At 36.6% G+C, this 27944-nt stretch overlaps 2 protein-coding genes and 1 non-coding gene across 3 annotated transcripts in view; 2 read left to right on the top strand and 1 right to left on the bottom strand.

Annotated features, from left to right (window-relative positions):
- LOC121636358 (keratin-associated protein 4-3) overlaps positions 1-18258 on the top strand; it is an 18943-nt gene extending 685 nt beyond the window's left edge. Inside the window, exons 3-4 of the mRNA XM_041979814.1 lie at positions 18014-18095; positions 18169-18258. Of these exons, the coding sequence (XP_041835748.1) occupies positions 18014-18095; positions 18169-18258 (172 nt within the window). The remainder of the gene's footprint in view (positions 1-18013; positions 18096-18168) is intronic.
- A 2491-nt stretch (positions 18259-20749) lies between these two features.
- ap5b1 (adaptor related protein complex 5 subunit beta 1) overlaps positions 20750-27944 on the top strand; it is a 12823-nt gene continuing 5628 nt past the window's right edge. Inside the window, exons 1-2 of the mRNA XM_041981747.1 lie at positions 20750-21020; positions 27212-27944. The exon at positions 27212-27944 is cut by the window's right edge and continues 59 nt beyond it. Of these exons, the coding sequence (XP_041837681.1) occupies positions 20883-21020; positions 27212-27944 (871 nt within the window). The 5' untranslated portion in view covers positions 20750-20882. The remainder of the gene's footprint in view (positions 21021-27211) is intronic.
- Positions 22902-23055, bottom strand: LOC121637592. The gene has a single exon (XR_006009898.1). It is a non-coding gene; the product is annotated as a 5.8S ribosomal RNA (ribosomal RNA).

Below are 27944 nucleotides of genomic sequence, written 5' to 3'. Positions count from 1 at the left end.
CTTATAAAAAGTACAGACCATTTAAAACTTATCTAAGACAGACCATTTAAATCTTAATTAGTACAGACCATTTAAAACTTATAAAAGTACAGACCATTTAAAACTTATAAAAGTACAACCATTTAAAACTTATCTAAGTACAGACCACTTAAAACTTATAAAGTACAGACCATTTTAAACTTATAAAGTACAGACCATTTAAAAACTTATAAAAGTACAGACCATTTAAAACTTATAAAAATTACAGGCCATTTAAAACTTATATAAGTACAGACCATTTAAAACTTATCTAAGTACAGACCATTTAAAACTTATAAAATTACAGACCATTTAAAACTTATAAAGGTACAGACCATTTACAACTTATAAAAGTACAGACCATTTAAAACTTATATATGTACAGATCATTTAAAACTTATAAAAGTACAGATCATTTAAACTTAAGTACAGACCATTTAAAACTATAAAAATTACAGACCATTTCAAACTTATATATGTACAGAACAATTTAAAAATTTACTAAAAGTACAGACCATTTAAAACTTATATAAAGGACAGGACCATTTTCCAACTTATATAAGTAACAGACCATTTAAAACTTTACTAAAGTACAGACCATTTAAACTTATAAAAGTACAGACCATTATTCAAACTATATAAAGTACAGACCATTTAAAACTTATCTAAGTACAGACCATTTAAAACTTATAAAAGTACAGACCATTAAACTTACTAAAGTACAGACCATTTAAAACTTATATAAGTACAGACCATTTAAAACTTATTAAAGTACAGACCATTTAAAACTTATTAAAAGTACAGAACCATTTAAAACTTATCTAAAGTACAGACCATTTAAAACTTATAAAGTACAGACCATTTAAAACTTACTAAGTACAGACCATTTAAAACGTATAAAAGTACAGACCATGTTAAAACTTATATAAGTACAGACCATTTAAAACTTATAAGTACAGACCATTTAAAACTTATATAAGTACAGACCATTTTAAAACTTACTAAGTACAGAACATTTAAAACTTATATAAGTACAGACCATTTAAAACTCTTTAAAAGTACAGACCATTTACAGTTATCTAAAAGTACAGACCATTTAAAACTTATAAAAGTACAGACCATTTAAAAACTTATAAAAGTACAGACCATTACAATTTATAAAACGTACAGACCATTTAAAACTTATATAGGTACAGACCATTTAAAACTTAATAAGTACAGAACATTTAAAACTTATAAAAGTACAGACCATTTAAAACTATAAGCTACAGGACCATTTAAAATTATAAAGTACAGACCATTTAAAACTTAATAAAAGTACAGACCATTTAAAACGTATAAAAGTACAGACCATTTAAAACTTATATAAGTACAGACCATTTAAAAACTTATCTAAGTACAGCCCATTTAAAACTTATAAAGTACAGACCATTTAAAACTTATAAAGTACAGACCATTTAAAACTTATATAAGTACAGACCATTTAAAACTTATATAAAGTACAGACCATTTAAAACTTATATAAGTACAGACCATTTAAAACTTATAAAAGTACAGACCATTTAAAACTTATATAAGTACAGACCATTTAAAACTTATAAAGTACAGACCATTTAAAACTTATATAAGTACAGACCATTTAAAACTTATATAAGTACAGACCATTTAAAACTTATAAAAGTACAGACCATTTAAAACTTATATAAGTACAGACCATTTAAAATGTACAAAAGTACAGACCATTTCAAACTTATATAAGTACAGACCATTTAAAACTTATAAAAGTACAGACCATTTAAAACTTATATAAGTACAGACCATTTAAAACTTATATAAGTACAGACCATTTAAAACTTATATAAGTACAGACCATTTAAAACTTATATAAGTACAGACCATTTAAAACTTATAAAGTACAGACCATTTAAAACTTATAAAAGTACAGACCATTTAAAACTTATATAAAGTACAGACCATTTAAAACTTATATAAGTACAGACCATTTAAAAACTTATATAAGTACAGACCATTTAAAACTTATATAAGTACAGACCATTTAAAACTTATATAAGTACAGACCATTTAAAACTTATAAAGTACAGACCATTTAAAACTTATAAAAGTACAGACCATTTAAAACTTATATAAGTACAGACCATTTAAAACTTATATAAGTACAGACATTTAAAACTTATATAAGTACAGACCATTAAAACTTATAAAGTACAGACCATTTAAACTTATCTAAAGTACAGACCATTTAAAACTTATAAAAGTACAGACCATTTAAAACTTATATAAGTACAGACCATTTAAAACTTAATAAGTACAGACCATTTAAAACTTATATAAGTACAGACCATTTAAAACTTATAAAAGTACAGACCATTTAAAACTTATATAAGTACAGACCATTTAAAACTTATAAGAGTACAGACCATTTAAAACTTATAAAAGTACAGACCATTTAAAACTTATAAAAGTACAGACCATTTAAAACTTATAAAAGTACAGACCATTTAAAACTTATAAAGTACAGACCATTTAAAACTTATAAAAGTACAGACCATTTAAAACTTATAAAAGTACAGACCATTTAAAACTTATATAAGTACAGACCATTTAAAACTTATATAAGTACAGACCATTTAAAACTTATAAAAGTACAGACCATTTAAAACTTATATAAAGTACAGACCATTTAAAACTTATAAAAGTACAGACCATTTAAAACTTATATAAGTACAGACCATTTAAAACTTATATAAGTACAGACCATTTAAAACTTATATAAAGTACAGACCATTTAAAACTTATAAGTACAGACCATTAAAAACTTATAAAAGTACAGACCATTTAAAACTTATATAAGTACAGACCATTTAAAACTTATAAAAGTACAGACCATTTAAAACTTATAAAAGTACAGACCATTTAAAACTTATAAAGTACAGACCATTTAAAACTTATAAAAGTACAGACCATTTAAAACTTATATAAGTACAGACCATTTAAAACTTATATAAGTACAGACCATTTAAAACTTATATAAGTACAGACCATTTAAAACTTATAAAAGTACAGACCATTTAAAACTTATAAAAGTACAGACCATTTAAAACTTATATAAGTACAGACCATTTAAAACTTATATAAGTACAGACCATTTAAAACTTATATAAGTACAGACCATTTAAAACTTATAAAGTACAGACCATTTAAAACTTATATAAGTACAGACCATTTAAAACTTATAAAAGTACAGACCATTTAAAACTTATATAAGTACAGACCATTTAAAACTTATCTAAGTACAGACCATTTAAAACTTATATAGTACAGACCATTTAAAACTTATAAAAGTACAGACCATTTAAAACTTATCTAAGTACAGACCATTTAAAACTTATAAAAGTACAGACCATTTAAAACTTATAAAAGTACAGACCATTTAAAACTTATAAAAGTACAGACCATTTAAAACTTATAAGAGTACAGACCATTTAAAACTTATATAAGTACAGACCATTTAAAACTTATATAAAGTACAGACCATTTAAAACTTATATAAGGTACAGACCATTTAAAACTTATAAAAGTACAGACCATTTAAACTTATAAAGTACAGACCATTTAAAACTTATAAAGGTACAGACCATTTAAAACTTATATAAGTACAGAACCATTTAAAACTTATATAAAGTACAGACCATTTAAAACTTATCTAAGTACAGACCATTTAAAAACTTATAAAAGTACAGACCATTTAAAACTTATAAAAGAGTACAGACCATTTAAAACTTATAAAAGTACAGACCATTTAAAACTTATATAAGTACAGACCATTTAAAACTTATATAAGTACAGACCATTTAAAACTTATCTAAGTACAGACCATTTAAAACTTATATAAGTACAGACCATTTAAAACTTATCTAAGTACAGACCATTTAAAACTTATAAAGTACAGACCATTTAAAACTTATAAAGTACAGACCATTTAAAACTTATAAAAGTACAGACCATTTAAAACTTATATAAGTACAGACCATTTAAAACTTATATATGTACAGACCATTTAAAACTTATATAAGTACAGACCATTTAAAACTTATATAAGTACAGACCATTTAAAACTTATAAAAGTACAGACCATTTAAAACTTATATAAGTACAGACCATTTCCAACTTATATAAATACAGACCATTTAAAACTTATCTAAGTACAGACCATTTAAAACTTATAAAGTACAGACCATTTAAAACTTATAAAAGTACAGACCATTTAAAACTTATCTAAGTACAGAACATTTAAAACTTATAAAGTACAGACCATTTAAAACTTATAAAAGTACAGACCATTTAAAACTTATATAAGTACAGACCATTTAAAACTTATCTAAGTACAGACCATTTAAAACTTATCTAAGTACAGACCATTTAAAACTTATAAAGTACAGACCATTTAAAAACTTATTAAGTACAGACCATTTAAAACTTATAAAGTACAGACCATTTAAAACTTATAAAAGTACAGACCATTTCAAACTTATAAAAGTACAGACCATTTAAAACTTATCTAAGTACAGACCATTTAAACTTAACTTAGTACAGACCATTTAAAACTTATAAAGTACAGACCATTTAAAACTTATAAAAGTACAGACCATTTAAAACTTATAAAAGTACAGACCATTTAAAACTTATAAAAGTACAGACCATTTAAAACTTATATAAGTACAGACCATTTAAAACTTATCTAAGTACAGACCATTTAAAACTTATAAAGTACAGACCATTTAAAACTTATAAAAGTACAGACCATTTAAAACTTATAAAAGTACAGACCATTTAAAACTTATATATGTACAGATCCATTTAAAACTTATAAAGTACAGATCATTTAAAACTTATAAGTACAGACCATTTAAAACTTATAAAAGTACAGACCATTTAAAACTTATATAAGTACAGAACATTTAAAATGTACAAAAGTACAGACCATTTAAAACTTATATAAGTACAGACCATTTCCAACTTATATAAATACAGACCATTTAAAACTTATCTAAGTACAGACCATTTAAAACTTATAAAAGTACAGACCATTTCAAACTTATAAAAGTACAGACCATTTAAAACTTATATAAGTACAGACCATTTAAAACTTATAAGAGTACAGACCATTTAAAACTTAACTAAGTACAGACCATTTAAAACTTATAAAAGTACAGACCATTTAAAACTTATCTAAGTACAGACCATTTAAAACTTAACTAAGTACAGACCAATTAAAACTTATAAAAGTACAGACCATTTAAAACTTATCTAAGTACAGACCATTTAAAACTTATAAAAGTATAGACCATTTCAAACTTATATAAGTACAGACCATTTAAAACTTAACTAAGTACAGAACATTTAAAACTTATATAAGTACAGACCATTTAAAACTTATAAAAGTACAGACCATTTAAAGCTTATCTAAGTACAGAGCATTTAAAACGTATAAAAGTACAGACCATTTAAAACTTATAAAAGTACAGACCACTTAAAACTTATAAAACTACAGACCATTTAAAACTTATATAGGTACAGACCATTTAAAACTTATCTTAGTACAGAACATTTAAAACTTATATAACTACAGACCATTTAAAACTTATCTAAGTACAGACCATTTAAAACTTATAAAAGTACAGACCATTTAAAACTTATAAAAGTACAGACCATTTAAAACTTATAAAAGTACAGATCATTTAAAACTTATATAAGTACAGACCATTTAAAACTTATCTAAGTACAGACCATTTAAAACTTATAAAAGTTCAGAACATTTAAAACTTATATAAGTACAGACCATTTAAAACTTATAAAAGTACAGACCATTTAAAGCTTATCTAAGTACAGAGCATTTAAAACGTATAAAAGTACAGACCATTTAAAACTTATAAAAGTACAGACCACTTAAAACTTATGAAACTACAGACCATTTAAAACTTATATAGGTACAGACCATTTAAAACTTATATAAGTACAGACCATTTAAAACTTATATAAGTACAGACCATTTAAAACTTATATAAGTACAGACCATTTAAAACTTATATAAGTACAGACCATTTAAAACTTATAAAGTACAGACCATTTAAAACTTATAAAAGTACAGACCATTTAAAACTTATATAAGTACAGACCATTTAAAACTTATATAAGTACAGACCATTTAAAACTTATAAAAGTACAGACCATTTAAAACTTATATAAGTACAGACCATTTAAAACTTATATAAGTACAGACCATTTAAAACTTATAAGAGTACAGACCATTTAAAACTTATAAAAGTACAGACCATTTAAAACTTATAAAAGTACAGACCATTTAAAACTTAACTAAGTACAGACCATTTAAAACTTATAAAAGTACAGACCATTTAAAACTTATCTAAGTACAGACCATTTAAAACTTAACTAAGTACAGACCATTTAAAACTTATATAAGTACAGACCATTTAAAACTTATAAAAGTACAGACCATTTAAAACTTATATAAGTACAGACCATTTAAAACTTATATAAGTACAGACCATTTAAAACTTATATAAGTACAGACCATTTAAAACTTATATAAGTACAGACCATTTAAAACTTATAAAAGTACAGACCATTTAAAACTTATATAAGTACAGACCATTTCAAACTTATAAAAGTACAGACCATTTAAAACTTAACTAAGTACAGACCATTTAAAACTTATAAAAGTACAGACCATTTAAAACTTATAAAAGTACAGACCATTTAAAACTTATCTAAGTACAGACCATTTAAAACTTATAAGAGTACAGACCATTTAAAACTTATAAAAGTACAGACCATTTAAAACTTATATAAGTACAGACCATTTAAAACTTATATAAGTACAGACCATTTAAAACTTATAAAGTACAGACCATTTAAAACTTATAAAAGTACAGACCATTTAAAACTTATAAAAGTACAAACCATTTAAAACTTATAAAAGTACAGACCACTTAAAACTTATAAAAGTACAGACCATTTAAAACTTATAAAGTACAGACCATTTAAAACTTATAAAGTACAGACCATTTAAAACTTATAAAAGTACAGACCATTTAAAACTTATATAAGTACAGACCATTTAAAACTTATCTAAGTACAGACCATTTAAAACTTATCTAAGTACAGACCATTTAAAACTTATAAAGTACAGACCATTTAAAACTTATAAAAGTACAGACCATTTAAAACTTATATAAGTACAGACCATTTAAAACTTATAAAAGTACAGACCATTTAAAACTTAAAGTACAGACCATTTAAAACTTATAAAGTACAGACCATTTAAAACTTATATATGTACAGACCATTTCAAACTTATAAAAGTACAGACCATTTAAAACTTATAAAAGTACAGACCATTTAAAACTTATATAAGTGCAGACCATTTAAAACTTATAAGAGTACAGACCAATTAAAACTTATAAAAGTACAGACCATTTAAAATTTATAAAAGTACAGACCATTTAAAACTTATCTAAGTACAGACCATTTAAAACTTAACTAAGTACAGACCAATTAAAACTTATAAAAGTACAGACCATTTAAAACTTATCTAAGTACAGACCATTTAAAACTTATAAAAGTACAGACCATTTCAAACTTATATAAGTACAGACCATTTAAAACTTAACTAAGTACAGAACATTTAAAACTTATATAAGTACAGACCATTTAAAACTTATAAAAGTACAGACCATTTAAAGCTTATCTAAGTACAGAGCATTTAAAACTTATAAAAGTACAGACCATTTAAAAGCTTATCTAAGTACAGAGCATTTAAAACGTATAAAAGTACAGACCATTTAAAACTTATAAAAGTACAGACCACTTAAAACTTATAAAACTACAGAACATTTAAAACTTATATAAGTACAGACCATTTAAAACTTATCTAAGTACAGACCATTTAAAACTTATAAAAGTACAGACCATTTAAAACTTATATAAGTACAGACCATTTAAAATGTACAAAAGTACAGACCATTTAAAACTTATATAAGTACAGACCATTTCCAACTTATGTAAATACACACCATTTAAAACTTATCTAAGTACAGACCATTTAAAACTTATAAAAGTACAGACCATTTCAAACTTATAAAAGTACAGACCATTTAAAACTTATATATGTACAGACCATTTAAAACTTATAAGAGTACAGACCATTTAAAACTTATAAAAGTACAGACCATTTAAAACTTATAAAAGTACAGACCATTTAAAACTTATCTAAGTACAGACCATTTAAAACTTAACTAAGTACAGACCATTTAAAACTTATAAAAGTACAGACCATTTAAAACTTATATAAGTACAGACCATTTAAAACTCATCTAAGTACAGACCATTTAAAACTTATAAAAGTACAGACCATTTAAAACTTAACTAAGTACAGAACATTTAAAACTTATATAAGTACAGACCATTTAAAACTTATAAAATTACAGACCATTTAAAACTTATAAAAGTACAGACCATTTAAAACTTATAAAAGTACAGACCATTTAAAACTTATATATGTACAGACCATTTAAAACTTATAAAAGTACAGATCATTTAAAACTTAACTAAGTACAGAACATTTAAAACTTATATAAGTACAGACCATTTAAAACTTATAAAAGTACAGACCATTTAAAATTTATAAAAGTAAAGACCATTTAAAACTTATCTAAGTACAGACCATTTAAAACTTATAAAAGTACAGACCATTTAAAATTTATAAAAGTACAGACCATTTAAAACGTATAAAAGTACAGACGATTTTAAAAACTTATATATGTACAGACCATTTAAAACTTATAAAAGTACAGACCATTTAAAACTTATATAGGTACAGACAATTTAAAACTTATAAAAGTACAGACCATTTAAAACTTATAAAAGTACAGACCATTTAAAACTTATATAAGTACAGACCATTTAAAACTTATCTAAGTACAGACCATTTAAAACTTATATAAGTACAGACCATTTAAAACTTATAAAAGTACAGACCATTTAAAACTTATATAAGTACAGACCATTTAAAACTTATATAAGTACAGACCATTTAAAACTTATATAAGTACAGACCATTTAAAACTTATCTAAGTACAGACCATTTAAAACTTATATAAATACAGACCATTTAAAACTTATATAAGTACAGACCATTTAAAACTTATATAAGTACAGACCATTTAAAACTTATATAAGTACAGACCATTTAAAACTTATAAAAGTACAGACCATTTAAAACTTATAAAAGTACAGACCATTTAAAACTTATAAAGTACAGACCATTTAAAACTTATAAAAGTACAGACCATTTAAAACTTATAAAAGTACAGACCATTTAAAACTTATAAAAGTACAGACCATTTAAAACTTATAAAAGTACAGACCATTTAAAACTTATATAAGTACAGACCATTTAAAACTTATATAAGTACAGACCATTTAAAACTTATCTAAGTACAGACCATTTAAAACTTATCTAAGTACAGACCATTTAAAACTTATAAAAGTACAGACCATTTAAAACTTAACTAAGTACAGACCATTTAAAACTTATATAAGTACAGACCATTTAAAACTTATATAAGTACAGACCATTTAAAACTTATATAAGTACAGACCATTTAAAACTTATAAAGTACAGACCATTTAAAACTTATATAAGTACAGACCATTTAAAACTTATAAAAGTACAGACCATTTAAAACTTATCTAAGTACAGACCATTTAAAACTTATATAAGTACAGACCATTTAAAACTTCTAAAAGTACAGACCATTTAAAACTTATAAAAGTACAGACCATTTAAAACTTATAAAAGTACAGACCATTTAAAACTTATATAAGTACAGACCATTTAAAACTTATATAAGTACAGACATTTAAAACTTATATAAAGTACAGACCATTTAAAACTTATATAAGTACAGACCATTTAAAACTTATGAAAGTACAGACCATTTAAAACTTATATAAGTACAGACCATTTAAAACTTATAAAAGTACAGACCATTTAAAACTTATAAAAGTACAGACCATTTAAAACTTATATAAGTACAGACCATTTAAAACTTATAAAGTACAGACCATTTAAAACTTATATAAAGTACAGACCATTTAAAACTTATAATAAGTACAGACCATTTAAAACTTATATAAGTACAGACCATTTAAAACTTATAAGTACAGACCATTTAAAACTTATAAAGTACAGACCATTTAAAACTTATAAAAGTACAGGACCATTTAAAACTTATAAAGTACAGACCATTTAAAACTTATATAAGTACAGACCATTTAAAACTTATATAAGTACAGACCATTTAAAACTTATAAAAGTACAGACCATTTAAAACTTGTAAAAGTACAGACCATTTAAAACTTATATAAGTACAGACCATTTAAAACTTATAAAAGTACAGACCATTTAAAACTTATATAAGTACAGACCATTTAAAACTTATAAAAGTACAGACCATTTAAAATTTCTAAAAGTACAGACCATTTAAAACTTATAAAAGTACAGACCATTTAAAACTTATCTAAGTACAGACCATTTAAAACTTATAAAAGTACAGACCATTTCAAACTTATAAAAGTACAGACCATTTAAAACTTATATAAGTACAGACCATCTAAAACTTATAAGAGTACAGACCATTTAAAACTTATAAAAGTACAGACCATTCAAAACTTATAAAAGTACAGACCATTTAAAACTTATCTAAGTACAGACCATTTAAAACTTATAAAAGTACAGACCATTTAAAACCTATAAAAGTACAGACCATTTAAAACTTATATAAGTACAGACCATTTAAAACTTATGTAAGTACAGACCATTTAAAACTTATGTAAGTACAGACCATTTAAAACTTATCTAAGTACAGACCATTTAAAACTTATAAAAGTACAGACCATTTAAAACTTCACTAAGTACAGACCATTTAAAACTTATGTAAGTACAGACCATTTAAAACTTATATAAGTACAGACCATTTAAAACTTATATATGTACAGACCATTTAAAACGTGTAAAAGTACAGACCATTTAAAACTTATATAAGTACAGAACATTTAAAACTTACAAAAGTACAGAACATTTAAAACTTATATAAGTACAGACCATTTAAAACTTATAAAAGTACAGACCATTTAAAATTTCTAAAAGTACAGACCATTTAAAACTTATAAAAGTACAGACCATTTAAAACTTATAAAAGTACAGACCATTTAAACCTTATATAAGTACAGACCATTTAAAACTTATCTAAGTACAGCCCATTTAAAACTTATATATGTACAGACCATTTAAAACTTATCTAAGTACAGCCCATTTAAAACTTATGAAAGTACAGACCATTTAAAACTTATATAAGTACAGACCATTTAAAACTTATATAAGTACAGACCATTTCCAACTTACATAAATACAGACCATTTAAAACGTATCTAAGTACAGACCATTTAAAACTTATCTAAGTACAGACCATCTGAAACTTATAAAGTACAGACCATTTAAAACTTAACTAAGTACAGAACATTTAAAACTTATATAAGTACAGACCATTTAAAACTTATAAAAGTACAGACCATTTAAAACCTATAAAAGTACAGACCATTTAAAACTTAACTAAGTACAGAACATTTAAAACTTATATAAGTACAGACCATTTAAAACTTATAAAAGTATAGACCATTTAAAACTCATCTAAGTACAGACCATTTAAAACTTATAAAAGTACAGACCATTTAAAACTTATAAAAGTACAGACAATTTCAAACTTATCTAAGTACAGACCATTTAAAACTTATAAAAGTACAGACAATTTAAAACTTATCTAAGTACAGACCATTTAAAACTTATAAAAGTATAGACCATTTCAAACTTATAAAAGTACAGACCATTTAAAAGTTAACTAAGTACAGAACATTTAAAACTTATATAAGTACAGACCATTTAAAACTTATAAAAGTACAGACCATTTAAAACCTATAAAAGTACAGACCATTTAAAACTTATATAAGTACAGACCATTTAAACCTTATGTAAGTACAGACCATTTAAAACTTATGTAAGTACAGACCATTTAAAACTTATAAAAGTATAGACCATTTAAAACTCATCTAAGTACAGAGCATTTAAAACTTATAAAAGTACAGACCATTTAAAACTTATAAAAGTACAGACAATTTCAAACTTATCTAAGTACAGACCATTTAAAACTTATAAAAGTACAGACCATTTAAAACTTATAAAAGTATAGACCATTTCAAACTTATAAAAGTACAGACCATTTAAAAGTTAACTAAGTACAGAACATTTAAAACTTTTATAAGTACAGACCATTTAAAACTTATAAAAGTACAGACCATTTAAAACCTATAAAAGTACAGACCATTTAAAACTTATATAAGTACAGACCATTTAAAACTTATGTAAGTACAGACCATTTAAAACTTATTTAAGTACAGACCATTTAAAACTTATAAAAGTATAGACCATTTAAAACTCATCTAAGTACAGAGCATTTAAAACTTATAAAAGTACAGACCATTTAAAACTTATAAAAGTACAGACAATTTCAAACTTATCTAAGTACAGACCATTTAAAACTTATCTAAGTACAGACCATTTCAAACTTATATAAGTACAGACCATTTAAAACCTATAAACGTACAGACCATTTCAAACTTATAAAAGTACAGACCATTTAAAACTTATCTAAGTACAGACGATTTCAAACTTATAAAAGTACAGACCATTTAAAACGTATCTAAGTACACACCATTTAAAACTTATAAAAGTACAGACCATTTAAAACCTATAAAAGTACAGACCATTTAAAACTTATGTAAGTACAGACCATTTAAAACTTATGTAAGTACAGACCATTTAAAACTTATCTAAGTACAGACCATTTAAAACTTAAAAAAGTACAGACCATTTAAAACTTCACTAAGTACAGACCATTTAAAACTTATCTAAGTACAGACCATTTAAAACTTATAAAAGTACAGACCATTTAAAACTTATATATGTACAGACCATTTAAAACTTATCTAAGTACAGACCATTTAAAACTTATGTAAGTACAGACCATTTAAAACTTATCTAAATACAGACCATTTTTAAAACTTATATAAGTACAGACCATTTAAAACTCATAAAGGTACAGACCATTTAAAACTTATATAAGTACAGACCATTTAAAACTTATATAAGTACAGACCATTTAAAACATAAATGTACAGACCATTTAAAACTTATATAAGTACAGACCATTTAAAACTTACATAAGTACATTTAAAACTAGCAGACATACAGAATCATCTTGCTGGGGCTCTCCTCTGCCGGGGCTGGAGTCGTCTTCGTGGTGGGGTAGCTTGGGTTGGTGCTCCGGGTCTGCTGCTGTAGGCCCGGGCCTTTGGCCCTGGTCTGCCTCTGGCCTCCGTGGAGGCGTGGTCACATTTGCATGATCTCACTCACCACTCTTCATCACTGATCACTCCTTGTTTCTCATGCTCTGCATGCTGACACAGTCACTGAGTTGTCCAGTGGGTTTTAATACTAAGTGATAATTATCTTTTTTTTATTTTTCCTGTGAGTTAGTATCTGGTCGCTGTTATGTCTTTTTGATTTGGTTATTATTTAAAAACTCTTAATGACTAGTTTTTTTTCTGTATGTATGTTTCTGCTTTTGTAAAAGTTGTAGGAAATTTTCTGGTGTGTTCATGTACAGGTGTAACAGTTTGTTGTCTGGTGATGGTGTGGATTGAAGGGTCGTTTCCTTCTGTCTGTGATCTTTTTGTCTCCTTTCTTCTTTCCCTTTTGCTCTTTTTGCTATTTTCCATCTTTTTCTGTCCCCTCCGGTCAGGTCCAGCAAGATTACATAGATTCCGTGATTCAAAGTAAATAAATAAATAATAAAAAAAAAAGAATCATCTTGATGAAATTGCTGAAGCTGTTTTTCTTAGATCAAGGCTAAAATAGATAGAGGAAGTTGAACCTCCTTCTAGCTAGAAAACCGCAACACAGCCCGAAAACTAAAAGCTCCTTCAGCTGTTCTGATCACACACTGAATGTTTCCTCAACTGCGTCCTGAATGATGATTCCAAAATCTTGCTTCATGCTTCATTTTTCGCTATAAGACTCGCATCCATTCTAGACGGGATAGTTGGAGAAACAGTCTGGTTTCATGTTGAAAAGCATGCACTCTTTTTCAGGGTTGTGGAAAGGAATGAGTTTCCTCTTGTATTGATGGTAGCTGACACTCCTAGCTGACACTGAACATCTGAACATCAGACTGGGGAACTGTTTGGAGGTCATATGGACATCTAAGACATGTGCAGGAAGTTGACATGAATGTAATATTTTTTCATAATAGACAAATATCAAAATTCTTCTCAACATGATGTGAAAATAGACGTATTGCTGCTAAGTCACTATTAGCAGGACTAGCTAACATAAGCTAAATTAGCTAAGCTCGTGGAAAAACCAAGCTTCTACCTATCTAGCAGCTCCCACATGGCCGGGGATATGGTTTTTATATAAGCCGTATAAACTGGCCCTACTGACGGGGAAATCACCAACGCAGGAGGATTACAGCTGTTAAATGAGTACCACACGACAACCGATTCGTTTGTTGTGTGTGTTCATTTGGCAAATGACGGTGTTGACAGTGCTGCTAATGGGGCTAACCGGCGCTGTAATTTCTCAGAGGTCAGGCAGAACAGTAGACAGTTCAGATCAGTGATAAACAGTTTATTGTCATTACAGTGAATCAACATCAATAAACCCTGTTACTGGGAACTATAACTATAGTTAACTATAGTGTCTATAGGTAACAAAGTAGTGCCAGTCTATTAAACAGGACTCAAACCAGTTAATAGCAGTAACAGAAAGTCCAACCCAGTTTTCCAGCCAGTCTAGTGAGATGTTCTGGTCTAATGCAGCACTGAGATCCAGCAGTACCAGGACTGAAATGTTCCCGCTATCTGTACTCAGGCGGATGTCATTAAAGACCTGAACTAGAGCATCTCAGTGCTGTGGTGTGGCTGAAAACCTGACTGTCCGACATCAGAACAGGTATTTAGTGTCAGGAAGTTGTGTAGCTGCTGGAAGACAGCTTTTTCTAGAACCTGACTAAGAAAGGGGAGGTTTGATATCGGCCTGTAGCTGCTCATGAGTCCAGGTTTTCTTTTTCAGTAGTGGCTTGATGACGGCTGTTTTTAGGTCTGAGGGAAGACGCCTGAAAGCAGAGACGTGTTTACAACCTGAAAGATATCTAAGGCCATGCATCCTAAAACATTCTTAAAAACCCGGCTGGCAGGACGTCAAGACAGCAAGTGGTGGTTTTCAGATGGACAAGGATCTCATCCAGGTTTTTAGGACTGACTGAAGAAAAGTGTGTCCTGGTGTTCATGTCTCTTAGTGGACACAGGGACATATGTCGTCCCCTGGCATGGAAGCTCTGACTACCTGGTTTTCTGGATGTAGTCAGTAAAGAAAGAAGCAAACTCATTCCAGGCCCGGTTGGATAGAAGTTCTGGGGTTACTGACCAGGAGGATCAGTTAGCCTGTTAACAGTAACGAACAAGGCTCAAGTTTTATTGCTGTTTTTAGCAATGATGTCAGAAAGAAAGATGGTCTGAATTTCTCAGCTCCAGGTTAGAAATCCTCAAGTCTCTCTTTACAGATCTCATAGTGAACCTGCAGCTTTGTTTTCCACCACCTGCGTTCAGCTTTTCCACATTCTGGTTTTCCAGCTCTTACCAGCGTGGCATTTTTCCATGGAGCTCTCTTTTTGGCAGCGATCACTTCCACCTTGGTGGTAGCAAAGACATCAATAATGCTGTAATTTTACCATTGAAATGATCCACAAGCTCATCAGCTGAAGGCCGGGGGAGGGGAAAGAAAACTAGTAGAAACAGTTCATTGGGATTTTCACCAATGTACCGTTTCCTGATAACCTCTGTTTGGGCTTTTTGTTGACAATAACAGCATCTCAAAGAAAACCCAGGAATGATCAGACAGACCAACGTCCATCACCACAACCTGGAAATATTCAGACCTTTAGAGACGACCAGATCCAGACAGGGTCCTCTGGTCCACATGCTGAGTTAGACCGAAGGTATCAAGAACACAGTTCTCTGGTCCCTCTGTCCTCCGGGTTCTCAGCATGAATGTTGGAATCACCAACAATAACTACACCGTCAGAGTGGACAGATTACTGACAGCAGTTCAGCAACATCATCAGAAACGCTGCTCAGTGTTCACTGTTCACCACCACACAAGACGGGAGGTCACAAAGTTTTTCTAAGATACCTGCTGCACTGGAGGGAGTCATTAAAGCAAACAGCCCTCCTCCACCTTTCTGATGTGATCTAGCTCCACCCACAGAGCTGAAGTCTGGAGCGGTTGCTTCTATAAGAACAACCATCATTTTCTCTGTCTGACCAGCTTTCTGGTAAAAAATAGACATTAACTTTGTGCTTTGTAATAAAATCATTGATTAAAATGTTTTTCCAGCCAAAGATGTGACATTTAGCAAAGCTAGCTTCAGCATACTAAAAACATTACCTGTCCAGGTGTTGTTCTGGGCAGGCTGAGGCTGATGAGGAATGAACATGAGATGTGATAAATGTATAGAACGTATTGGGTGAATCTGACTTCTCTGAACATTTATCAGTCTTTTTGTTGCTTATTAAAACAGGGATAAAGGAAACTACTTGCGTGTCGGGCCCGACTTATCCTGGAGAACCATGAGTACCCACATAGCTGCAGCCTGGACCAGCACAGATCCATCAGATGCTGGTTGTTATCAGGCTGGAGACAGATGAGGAGTTTGGTTCCATCCTAGAGGGAGGGGAGGTGGGTGCTGGGGCTGGGATGACTGGGTCAGAGCTCGCTGGGGAACTGGTGGGGGAGGATGAAGTAGGATGTTTCAGGGTTGAAAAATGGGACTGGGGCATGGGGCCAGTTTGGTTGCCATAGTGACCAGCTCCTCCATCTGGGAAGTGAAGTCCAGGAGGGGTGGGGAGGATGGGGAGAGGGAGGGTGACCTTAATGGAGGATAATGAGATGAAGGGGGTGGGTCCTCGCTGGAAGTTTTGGGGGTTTCTTCAGGAGGGGCTGGAGTGGTTTTTCTCCAGGTTTCCTTTAGACTCCGTCTCATCACGTTGTTCTCTCTTGTCTGTTGTCCTTGTCCGAGGGAGCAGAGTCTGTTCAGAAAATAAACCAGTTTGGAGGTGAACAGCATCACTCCTGATCTGTTCAGCCAGAATCCATCTGGCTTAAAAAAGTTCCTGTGGTCCCAGTAGAAGCTGAAATTATCTATAAATTAACTGGATGTGTGGTACATGAAGCCGGCAGCCATGTATTCAGATTAAACAGCCTGCTGGATCTCTCCACTCCTCCTCTGATCGGAAGGAGTGGCCACTGATGAATATCCGGGCATCCAGAGAGCTGATCGTATCCAGCAGTTTAGTAAAGTCTCGTTTCAGCTTCTCAAATTGTTGCTTCATAGCATCATTCCTCCCCACATGCAGGATGAGCTTTTCCACCATTGGGTACGCAGTCATAATTTGAGTAATTGAGTCCCTTACACCTGACACCATCTCCTTGGGAAAGCTTGGTACTTCAGTACATTTTCCACAAGTCACCAACAACCAGATTCTGAGGCCCAGCTGTCTGCTTTTACTTTCTGAGCTGTTCTTTAGTCGGACCCTGGTGTGTAGGGAGATTTCATCACGGCCATCAGATGTAGATCCAGAATCCTGCAAAGAGGATAACTGGACACTTCAAAGACAGCAGAGATACAGGGAGCCTGTGGCAGCGCATACAGTCTATCACAGGCTAAACCCTCACCACAGGTCTGAGACGGTAACATTGCTCTGCTGAACACCCTCCAAGACTTGAAGCACAGAACACCTCACGTCCACTGAAGACCCCACCCCCACCTCATGACCAGGCTCTGTGTCTGTCTGCAGCCAATGTGAGGAGGACACTCCACCATCAACACCCACAAAGCTGCAGGTCCAGATAACATTCCTGAACGTGTGCTGAAGGACTGCGCAGAGGAGCTCAAAGACCTCTCCACGGACATCTTTAACACTCCTATGAGCCAGGCCAAAGAAATCTGCTCCCACCTCCTTTAATGACCACCACCCTGTCACACTCACCTTATCATCATGAACCACTTTGAACATCTAGTCATGTCTCACATCAGATCCACTCTCCCCTCCACCCTGGACCCATTTCAGTTAGTGTACCGAGCAAACCGGTCAACCGTGAATGCTATCTGTGCTGCTCACCACCCTGCTCTCACCTACCTGGACACTAAGGACATATATGTATGAATGCTGCTCATAGACTTCAGTTCAGCATTAAACACTTTTATTACACAACCGCTCATCACTAAACTGGACCAGCTAAGACTCAACACCTCACTGTGCAGCTGGTTGCAGGACTTCCTCAGTGAGAGGCTACAAGCAGTACGTGTTGGCAGTACCACCTCAAGCTCCATCACAATGAGCCAGGAGCCCCGCAGGAATGTGTGCTCAGTCCCCTGGTCTTCCCCCTGCTGATCCATGACTGCACACCATGACTGCGAGGTCTGCAGATGATGCAACCGTGGTGGGTCTCATCGCACACAACAGACTACAAGAAGGGGGTCAGCCATCTGTCCATGTGGTGCAGCAGCAACAATCTCCTTTTAAATGTGGACAAGACCAAGGAGATTGTTCTGGACTTCATAAGAGGCCACACCGACCCTCCGCCCCACTGACCATCAATGCTGCTGCTGAGGGGAGAGCGAGCAGCACCAAGTTCCTGGGGTGCACTTCTGTGAGGACCTGTCCTGAACAGCCGAGTGCACATCATTGGTAGGGAAAGCCCAGCAGCGCCTCTACTTCCTCCGCAGACTGAAGAGAGGCAGTATAGAATGTTGCCATCTCTGGTTGGAAAGTTTATTAAATTTGGAAAACGCAGCTTTCAATTTCACATGATTAAAGTCTCCTACCAAAAAATCAGACCTGTCTCTGGGTTTGCATTCATCAGCCTGATAATCAGGCAGCTCCCCAGTGCTAATTTAGCATTAGCCTGTAGTTGTATGTTAACAGCTACGATCAGGATGGAAAATAACTCTCTTACCCACTTAAATGGTCTACATTTAACCTCTAGATCTTCCAAGTCAGGAGAACAAAATGTTCCAATAACACTGGTAGCTAAACACCATGGGGTTGTGAATGTACAGTGCCAGGGCTTTGCCTATGCTTTTAGCTGAGGCTGTAGTCCTGTCTGCTCAGAACAAAGAGCGCCCTTCCAGCTCCACCGCCGCGATGCTGTTATCCAGCCTGGTCTCATTAATGACTGCCACACAGCTATCCTTCCTCCGAGAGGTGAACATCAGCTCAGTCTTGTCCATTTTGTTTGCAAATGACCTGGTGTTTTTGAGGAAAAGGCTGGAAAGAGCTGCCCTGCATGGGTTAGCACATAGCCTAGCATGCAAATATCCTCAACTTTGCTCCAAACGATTCATGCCTCCTTTGTTTTGGTAAACCCTCTTCCCACCGGCGACGCCCCACCAAGAGAGGAGCAAACAAGAGAAATCAGCGGTTCTGACCATAGTTTGATTTAGTTTACCAGAATGTATTACAATCATCCTTTTGGTCGTCAATTTTATTTTTATAAATATACATTCTTCTGTTGATTCGGTTTCTATGATATTTCAACCATAGTTTCCTTCAAGTGTTCCCTCATCTCTCCACCAATCCTGGCTGCTGTATGTAAATGTGAATGTTTGTAGTGAACATGCTGATCATCCACAGAGAGAAATAGTTTGGTGGAACCATCACTTTATTCCACTCAACATTTTCAATCTTTGGCAGAATCTGCTTCATAAAACCATTTGTATGGCCTGTTATTTATTTATTATTATTTACCTCCTACCTGCATGTCTACTACCTTCATTAGCTTGTGTATGATTCATTTACATGCTGTCCGTCTCCACCTGGGGGTCAATCAACACAACATACTAAAACTAGTTTGTAATAAGCAAGATGGATGTTTGGAACCATTTCCAAACATATTCTAACCAGATGCAGCTGCCTCTGCATCTGTCTCAGATACTGGTGGTACATTTATATTTCATCAAACCAGATGCTTCATTCACTTTATTAAACTCTAAGCATTTAAATGTTTTCTGTTTATTTTTTCTGAATTCATGTTATAAACATTGAAATACAATTAATTTCACTTTATTTTTCTAAATTAAGACAATGTCTTTCAATGAATAGTAACTGTAAACTCTGTTATTTTTAGTCATGAGAATTAAAAAGAATAAAGGAAGAAATAAACCTTAAAGTACTTATATACCAGCTAATCATTATTATCACCTCCATCACAGTGTGGTAAGCTGTCGTCATCTCCACCTGCCATGTGTGCTTCACCTCCCTCATCTTCACAGTCACCAACGCTGCTGCCGTCATGTGCGTGCAGAGTCCACGCTGAGATGCTCTCCTCAGTCACAAAGCTCATCTGGAGAGGATGTGGCACAAAATAAAACTAAAATCATCCCCCTAACCGCCAGGGAGCGCTGTCTGTCAGTCAGTATTTGATTTTCACGTGACACACACACACACACAACCCGGAAGTGTGTACCGGAGTAGATGTTGAAAGTAAAGTCATTTTAGATGGCCAGAAATTAGCGAGTGTAATGACTTTGAAGGTAAATATTATGACAAACACCTTCTGGTCGGAAAAGTTTGGGGTTTGAGCCAAAATGGCGTCCAGCTGGACGGAGAGGATTTCTGCTTTCTTCGTCAGTCCGGCTCGCTTCCTCTCCGGGACAACAGCGGACACTTTCCTGTCCGAGCTGCTCCGGGACCTCCGAGATGACAGAGCCAGCTACAGTATCAAGGTAAAAACAGATTACAGTGAAGTATTTGGAAGTTATGCATAATTTAGACTTTTCTGGGGCACACAGGACCTAACGTTAGCTTGCTGGTGACGGTTCCAAAGGCGACTTGTGGGATGTTATAATGTAGACCGCGGTGAAGTTGGTTTTAGGTTGGATATTCGACAGACATTCATCATTTCGTGTTCAATAGCTTCCGTTTCACGCGACCAAAACACGCAATTCCTGACCTGTATTATAGCACAAGATGAGAGAAACAAGACACACCCCTTTTGATTCATTTTGAAAGCTCCTTCTGTTTTTTATAATTTTTTACAGTAAAAATATCAATATTTCTTCAATAGCTTCCACAAATTGTGACCGAGGGGCCCCAAACCTCAACTAAAATATTCTACTGAGACACACAAACAAGACACACCCCTTTTGAATCATTTTGAAAGCTCCTTCTGTTTTTTATAATTTTTTACAGTAAAAATATCAATATTTCTTCAATAGCTTCCACAAATTGTGACCGAGGGGCCCCAAACCTCAACTAAAATATTCTACTGAGACACACAAACAAGACACACCCCTTTTGATTCATTTTGAAAGCTCCTTCTGTTTTTTATAATTTTTTTACAGTAAAAATATCAATATTTCTTCAATAGCTCCAGCAGACACCCAGCCTGCTGGGGGGGACCACCAGGTTCCCAGACACAGACACACCCAGCCAGCCTGCTGCTGCGTCAGGTCCGCATGACCTCCAGCAGACATCCAGCAGGCACCAAGCCTCCGGAAGACATCCAGGGCCCAAGTCACACTCCTCCCCAGCCAGCCTGCTGAAGCTGGAAGCCTGCATGACCTCCAGCAGACATCTGCTGGAGGATCTCCAGGGCCCCAGTCCCACTCCTCCCCAGCCAGCCTGCTGCAGCTGGAGGCCCGCACCCAGCTGGCTAGAGGACAACCAGAGTCCCCGAGCCCTTCCTGGCCGCCGCGGAGCCGGTCGCGGCGCACCACCGCGGAGGAAATGCGCCCGGCGAGGGCCAGCCAGCGCCGGGGAGAGGTCCCCGCCGCCTGCCCCCCGAGAGGAGAAGCGGCAGGGATCCTTCCGCACCCGGCGGCCGTCCCTGACCCGTCAGGTTGAATCCCCCGGGCGGACTGCGCGGACCCCACCCGTTTACCTCTTAACGGTTTCACACCCTCTTGAACTCTCTCTTCAAAGTTCTTTTCAACTTTCCCTTAAGGTACTTATCGACTATCGGTCTCGTGCCGGTATTTAGCCTTAGATGGAGTTTACCACCCGCTTTGGGCTGCATTCCCGAACAACCCGACTCCGAGAAGACCGTGCCGGGGGCCGTTACCGGCCTCACACCGTCCACGGGCTGAGTCTCCATCAGAAGGACTCAGGCCCCTGACCGACTGAGGTTGTATTCGAAGTGGGTTAGGGGTTGGGGAGGTCGCCCCCCCCCCCCGCCAACCCCCAGGCGTGGTTCCCCGGAGGAGGGGAGGCTCACGGAGCTCGGGATCAGCCGGGTTCCCCGCTGCGACGGCAGGCAGGCTCGGGAGCGGGCACCCCCCCCTGCGCGCCTCAGCCGTCCGGCACCCCACAGTCCCCCACTAAGGGCGGTCCGCTCTCGTCGAGTTTTCCCTGTGGTTCGCACGCGTAACGCGGTCAGCTCGGAGACTGGAGGGTCCACCGGCAGCCGCGCCCGACTCATACCAGGGGCTCGACGGGAGTGGCGCCCCTTCCCCGGAGCCGGGGAAGGAGGGAGAGAGGATGGGTCGGACGGAGTGGGCCACACTGGGCGTCCCGGAAGGTCTGAACTTAGGGGGATGAAGGCGCGCCGTAGGCGGCCTGCAACAGCCCCAGCCGCGGAGGAGAGGCTCCTCCGATTGATGGCAAAGCGACCCTCAGACAGGCGTAGCCCCGGGAGGAACCCGGGGCCGCAATGTGCGTTCAACGTGTCGATGATCAATGTGTCCTGCAAATCACATTAGTTCTCGCAGCTAGCTGCGTTCTTCATCGATGCACGAGCCGAGTGATCCACCGCTAAGAGTTGTACAGTTTTCGTTTTCAGGTTGGAGGCCAAGCTTCCGAGACTGGGGGTTGGACAGGTTCAGCGAACTGCCCAGGCGCTCCTCATCTCAGGCCGGGCCCCCCCGTCGAGGACGGGGTAAGCACCAGTCCCCAGGGTGGAGACATTAAACCCCCCTGGCTCCCTCCAGAGGATGGAGCAGAGTTGGGTACCCAGAGGCGCGCAGCGGGACGGCCAGGGCGAGACCGTTCGAGAGGTTCCGAGTGCAGAGCCCTGACCGGGTCTCCGCCGGACGCAGGTCGGGCCCGCTCTGCGTGGATGCCGCCCCGACGGCAGGACCGACAGGCCCTCGGACGGGCTGGTGGGAGTGCGCGCGCTGCAGAGCGAGGGGTCGTGCCGGAGAGGGGGCCGAGCCAGGGAGTCCGACGGGCTGGCCGGGGCTCGGACCAGGGTGGAGTTTGCAGCGGGGAAGGGTCGGAGGAGGTAGGGGAGACGCGACGGGACCCGAGGGCACCGGGACGGAGAGAGGGGGACCCTGAAGGGACCCCTCTTCCGCCCACAGGAGAGCTCGGGCACGCACGCCTCCATCCTGTCACGCCGGTCCATCCACTGTGGAGCCTCGGGGGCAGGCCCTGGGGCTCTCGGGGAGAGAGCCGGGGTCCGTCCCCTCGGCAGGTTTGGCTGGTTGGAGAGGCCCCGCGTGGGGCGCTCAACCGTTAATGATCATTCTGCAGGTTCACCTACGAAAACCTTGTTACGACTTTTACTTCCTCTAGATAGTCAAGTTTGATCGTCTTCTCGGCGCTCCGCCAGGACCGTGACCGACCCCGGCGCGGCCGATCCGAGGACCTCACTAAACCATCCAATCGGTAGTAGTGACGGGCAGTGTGTACAAAGGGCAGGGACTTAATCAACGCGAGTTTATGACCCGTGTTTACTGGGAATTCCTCGTTCATGGGAAATAATTGCAATCCCCAATCCATATCATGAGTGGGGTTCAACGGGTTACCCACGCCTCTCGGCGAAGGGTAGACACACGCTGAAAAACAGAAGGAGCCTTCAAAATGAATCAAAAGGGTTGTGTCTTGTTTGTGTGTCTTAATAGAATATTTTAGTTGAGGTTTGGGGCCCCTCGGTCACAATTTGTGGAAGCTATTGAAGAAATATTGATATTTTTACTGTAAAAAATTATAAAAAACAGAAGGAGCTTTCAAAATGAATCAAAAGGGGTGTGTCTTGTTTGTCTCATCTTGTGCTATAATACAGGTCAGGAATTGCGTGTTTTGGTCGCGTGAAACGGAAGCTATTGAACACGAAATGATGAATGTCTGTCGAATATCCAACCTAAAACCAACTTCACCGCGGTATAATGTAGTATGTCTCACGGGACTCTCGGCACATCCAAAGCCGAGAAAAGCACCCCTCTCAAGGAACACGGTAACAGCATCTCCCCTTACCCAAACCCTGAACTAACCTGCTGATAAAAAGGAAAATATATATATTAACCCCCCCAGTAAATCTGTCCCTGTCAGTCTCAGCACTTTGTCTGCTCAGCCCACGATCATCAGTAACTGTTGTGTTGTGTGGGGGCTGCAAGTGATCTGGGGTCAGATACAGAAGGGGGCGCGTGTTCTGGCTGCAGACCCCTGCACTAAACACATAAACAGCTTTAGCAGCAGTTTTCTCTTTAAACACCAACAGTTAAAATATTTCTTCATATATAAAATCAAATATTTATGATAAAGAAGGATGAAATGTTCAGGATTTACTAACTAAAAGGTAAAAAGTCAGCAGGATGGATTTAAAGCTGTGAAGCTGCTTCCTTCTAAACACAGAAGGAACAATATGTGATGAATATCAGCATCAGGTGAACAGACAGAAAGCAGGATGAGAATCTCACAGCTTCTAGATGGTGAGGAGAGAGAAATATTCACAATATGCACAATAACTTCCATCCATGCACCTTCACTGCTTCATTATCCACATTTCTGGATATAAATTCTCTAAACTTTCATTCTTTGATTGACTGTTTAGCTTCACCTCTGCACCTGCAGCCTCTGCTGCAGACAAAGAGAAACGTCGGTTCATCTTCTTCTTTCTTAAGTTCCAGACAGAAAACATCTCTTCATGTTAATAAAGCCGCTCTCTCCTGATTACATCATCACTGCTGCAGCAGGGAAGAGAGACACGGACGCCATGTTTGTGTCATCAAAGACATCGGCCAGCAAAAAAAAACCTTAACGCATGATTAAAAAAATTAACGGCGTTAATAAAACGTTACATTAACGCGCGTTAACACGCCCAGCACTAATATATATATTTATTTTATTTTAAACATTTTTTATCAGCAGGTTAGTTCATGCCTTTGGCTCCTTGAGAGGGGGTGCTTTTCACGGCAGGGGTGCTTTTTTCGGCACACCACCGGGTGGTCCTGGAGGGCCGCTGTCCTGCAGGCTTTAGTTGTTTCTGTTATTCAGTAGTTGTTTTTATTAGATTTTCCTGTGTGGAATTGTAGAACGTACACTGTGTGCAGAATTTTTAGGCAAATGAGTATTTTGACCACATCATCCTCTTTATGCATGTTGTTCTACTCCAACCGGTACAGGCTTGAAAGCCTACTACCAATTAAGCATATCAGGTGATGTGCATCTCTGTAATGAGAAGGGGTGTGGTCTAATGACATCAACACCCTGTATCAGGTGTGCATAATTATTAGGCAACTTCCATTATTTTGGCAAAATAGGTCAGAAGAGAGATTTGACGGACTCTGAAAAGTCAAAAATAGTGAGATGTCTTGCAGAGGGATGCAGCACTCTTAAAATCGCCAAGCTTTTGAGGCGTGATCATCGAACAATCAAGCGTTTCATTCAAAACAGTCAACAGGGTCGCAAGAAGCGTGTTGAAAAAACAAGGCGTAAAATAACTGTCCATGAACTGAGGAAAATCAAGCGTAAAGCTGCCAAGATGCCATTGGCCACCAGTTTTGCCATATTTCAGAGCTGCAACATCACTGGAGTGCCAAGAAGCACAAGGTGTGCAATACTCAGGGACATGGCCAAGGTAAGGAAGGCTGAAAAACGACCACCACTGAACAAGACACACAAGATAAAACGTCAAGACTGGGCCAAGAAATATCATAAGACTGATTTTTCTAAGGTTTTATGGACTGATGAAATGAGAGTGAGTCTTGATGGGCCAGATGGATGGGCCCGTGGCTGGATCAGTACAGGGCAGAGAGCTCCACTCCGACTCAGACGCCAGCAAGGTGGAGGTGGGGTACTGGTATGGGCTGGTATCATCAAAGATGAGCTTGTGGGACCTTTTCGGGTTGAGGATGGAGTCAAGCTCAACTCTCAGTCCTACTGCCAGTTTCTGGAAGACACCTTCTTCAAGCAGTGGTACAGGAAGAAGTCAGCATCGTTCAAGAAAAACATGGTTTTCATGCAGGACAATGCTCCATCACACACATCCAAGTACTCCACTGCGTGGCTGGCCAGAAAAGGTCTAAAAGAAGAAAAAATAATGACATGGCCTCCTTGTTCACCTGATCTTAACCCCATAGAGAACCTGTGGTCCCTCATCAAATGTGAGATCTACAGGGAGGGAAAACAGTACACCTCTCTGAACAGGGTCTGGGAGGCTGTGGTTGCTGCTGCACGCAATGTTGATCGTGAACAGATCAAGACACTGACAGAATCTATGGATGGCAGGCTTTTGAGTGTCCTCACAAAGAAAGGTGGTTATATTGGTCACTGATTTGTTTTTGTTTTGTTTTTGAATGCCAGAAATGTATATTTGTAAATTTTGAGTTGTTATATTGGTTTCCCTGGTGAAAATAAATAAGTGAAATGGGTATATATTTGGTTTTTGTTAAGTTGCCTAATAATTATGCACAGTAATAGTCACCTGCACACACAGATATCCTCCTAAGATACTAAAACTAAAAAGCCCCACTCCAACTTCCAAACTTATTCAGCTTTGATATTTATGAGTCTTTTGTGTTCATTGCGAACATAGTTGTTGTTCTATAATAAAATTAATCCTCAAAAATACAACTTGCCTAATAATTCTACAAACCCGGTATTAGCTGTGATCGGTTACATGTATATTTTCCAGGGATCTATCTCGTTTCACTCCAGGAGGCGAATCTGATTAGTTTTTGACTTCTGTCTCCTCCAGCTCGTCCTGCTGTCTCCGCTCTGTGAATATCCATCTCTGCTGTGTCCCTCGGACTCTGTGGGGGAGGAAACAGCCCTGGAGCTCATGTCAGTCTTCGCCCAGTGTCCTCCCAAGTCTCTCCAGTTTCGTTGTCAGCTCCTCGTGGCCCTCACTTGCGTTCTGCAATGCTCTTCCTGTGCCAGCAGCCGCTCCCATGCATCCCTGGACTTCCTCGACCTGCTTCTTCAGATATCCCAGGACAGCGGTGACATCCATGCTGATGGCGCGCAGCGTTTGCTCCGGACCACGGCTTGTGAATGTCTGCGGGAGATGGAGGCGTGCTCCCCCGGCCTTCTCTCCCAGCGCCTTGAGCTCCTGAGTGGGCTCCGGCAGCAGGAGAACTGCAGGCTCCACCAGGCCGTTGCAGGACTTCATAGTCTGGTGCTGAGAAATGCGGTTTATCAGCTGACCCAGGAACCAGGAGCAGGCGCTGAGCATCTGAAAGCTCTTCTGGGAGGAAATGCTTCAGTTGGGTGGGAAGCAGAGCAGGACTCTGGTTCGACGAGCGAGGACTTGGCTCCGCTGTCGTGTCTCATCCCGGGCCCGATGGGCACAGTGCCAACACTCCACACCGGACCGGATTGTAAGGAGCTGCGATCGGTTCTCTCCTCCCTGCTGGAGGAGTCCTACCTCCTCACCCCTCTTTGTCAGGCCGGGCTGTTATTCAGACTGACGGAGGTGGTTGCCATGGTTC

The sequence above is a fragment of the Melanotaenia boesemani genome, chromosome 3 (genome assembly GCF_017639745.1).
Source record: "Melanotaenia boesemani isolate fMelBoe1 chromosome 3, fMelBoe1.pri, whole genome shotgun sequence".
Classification (NCBI taxonomy): domain Eukaryota; kingdom Metazoa; phylum Chordata; class Actinopteri; order Atheriniformes; family Melanotaeniidae; genus Melanotaenia; species Melanotaenia boesemani.
This window is presented reverse-complemented; position numbering and strand designations above follow the sequence as displayed.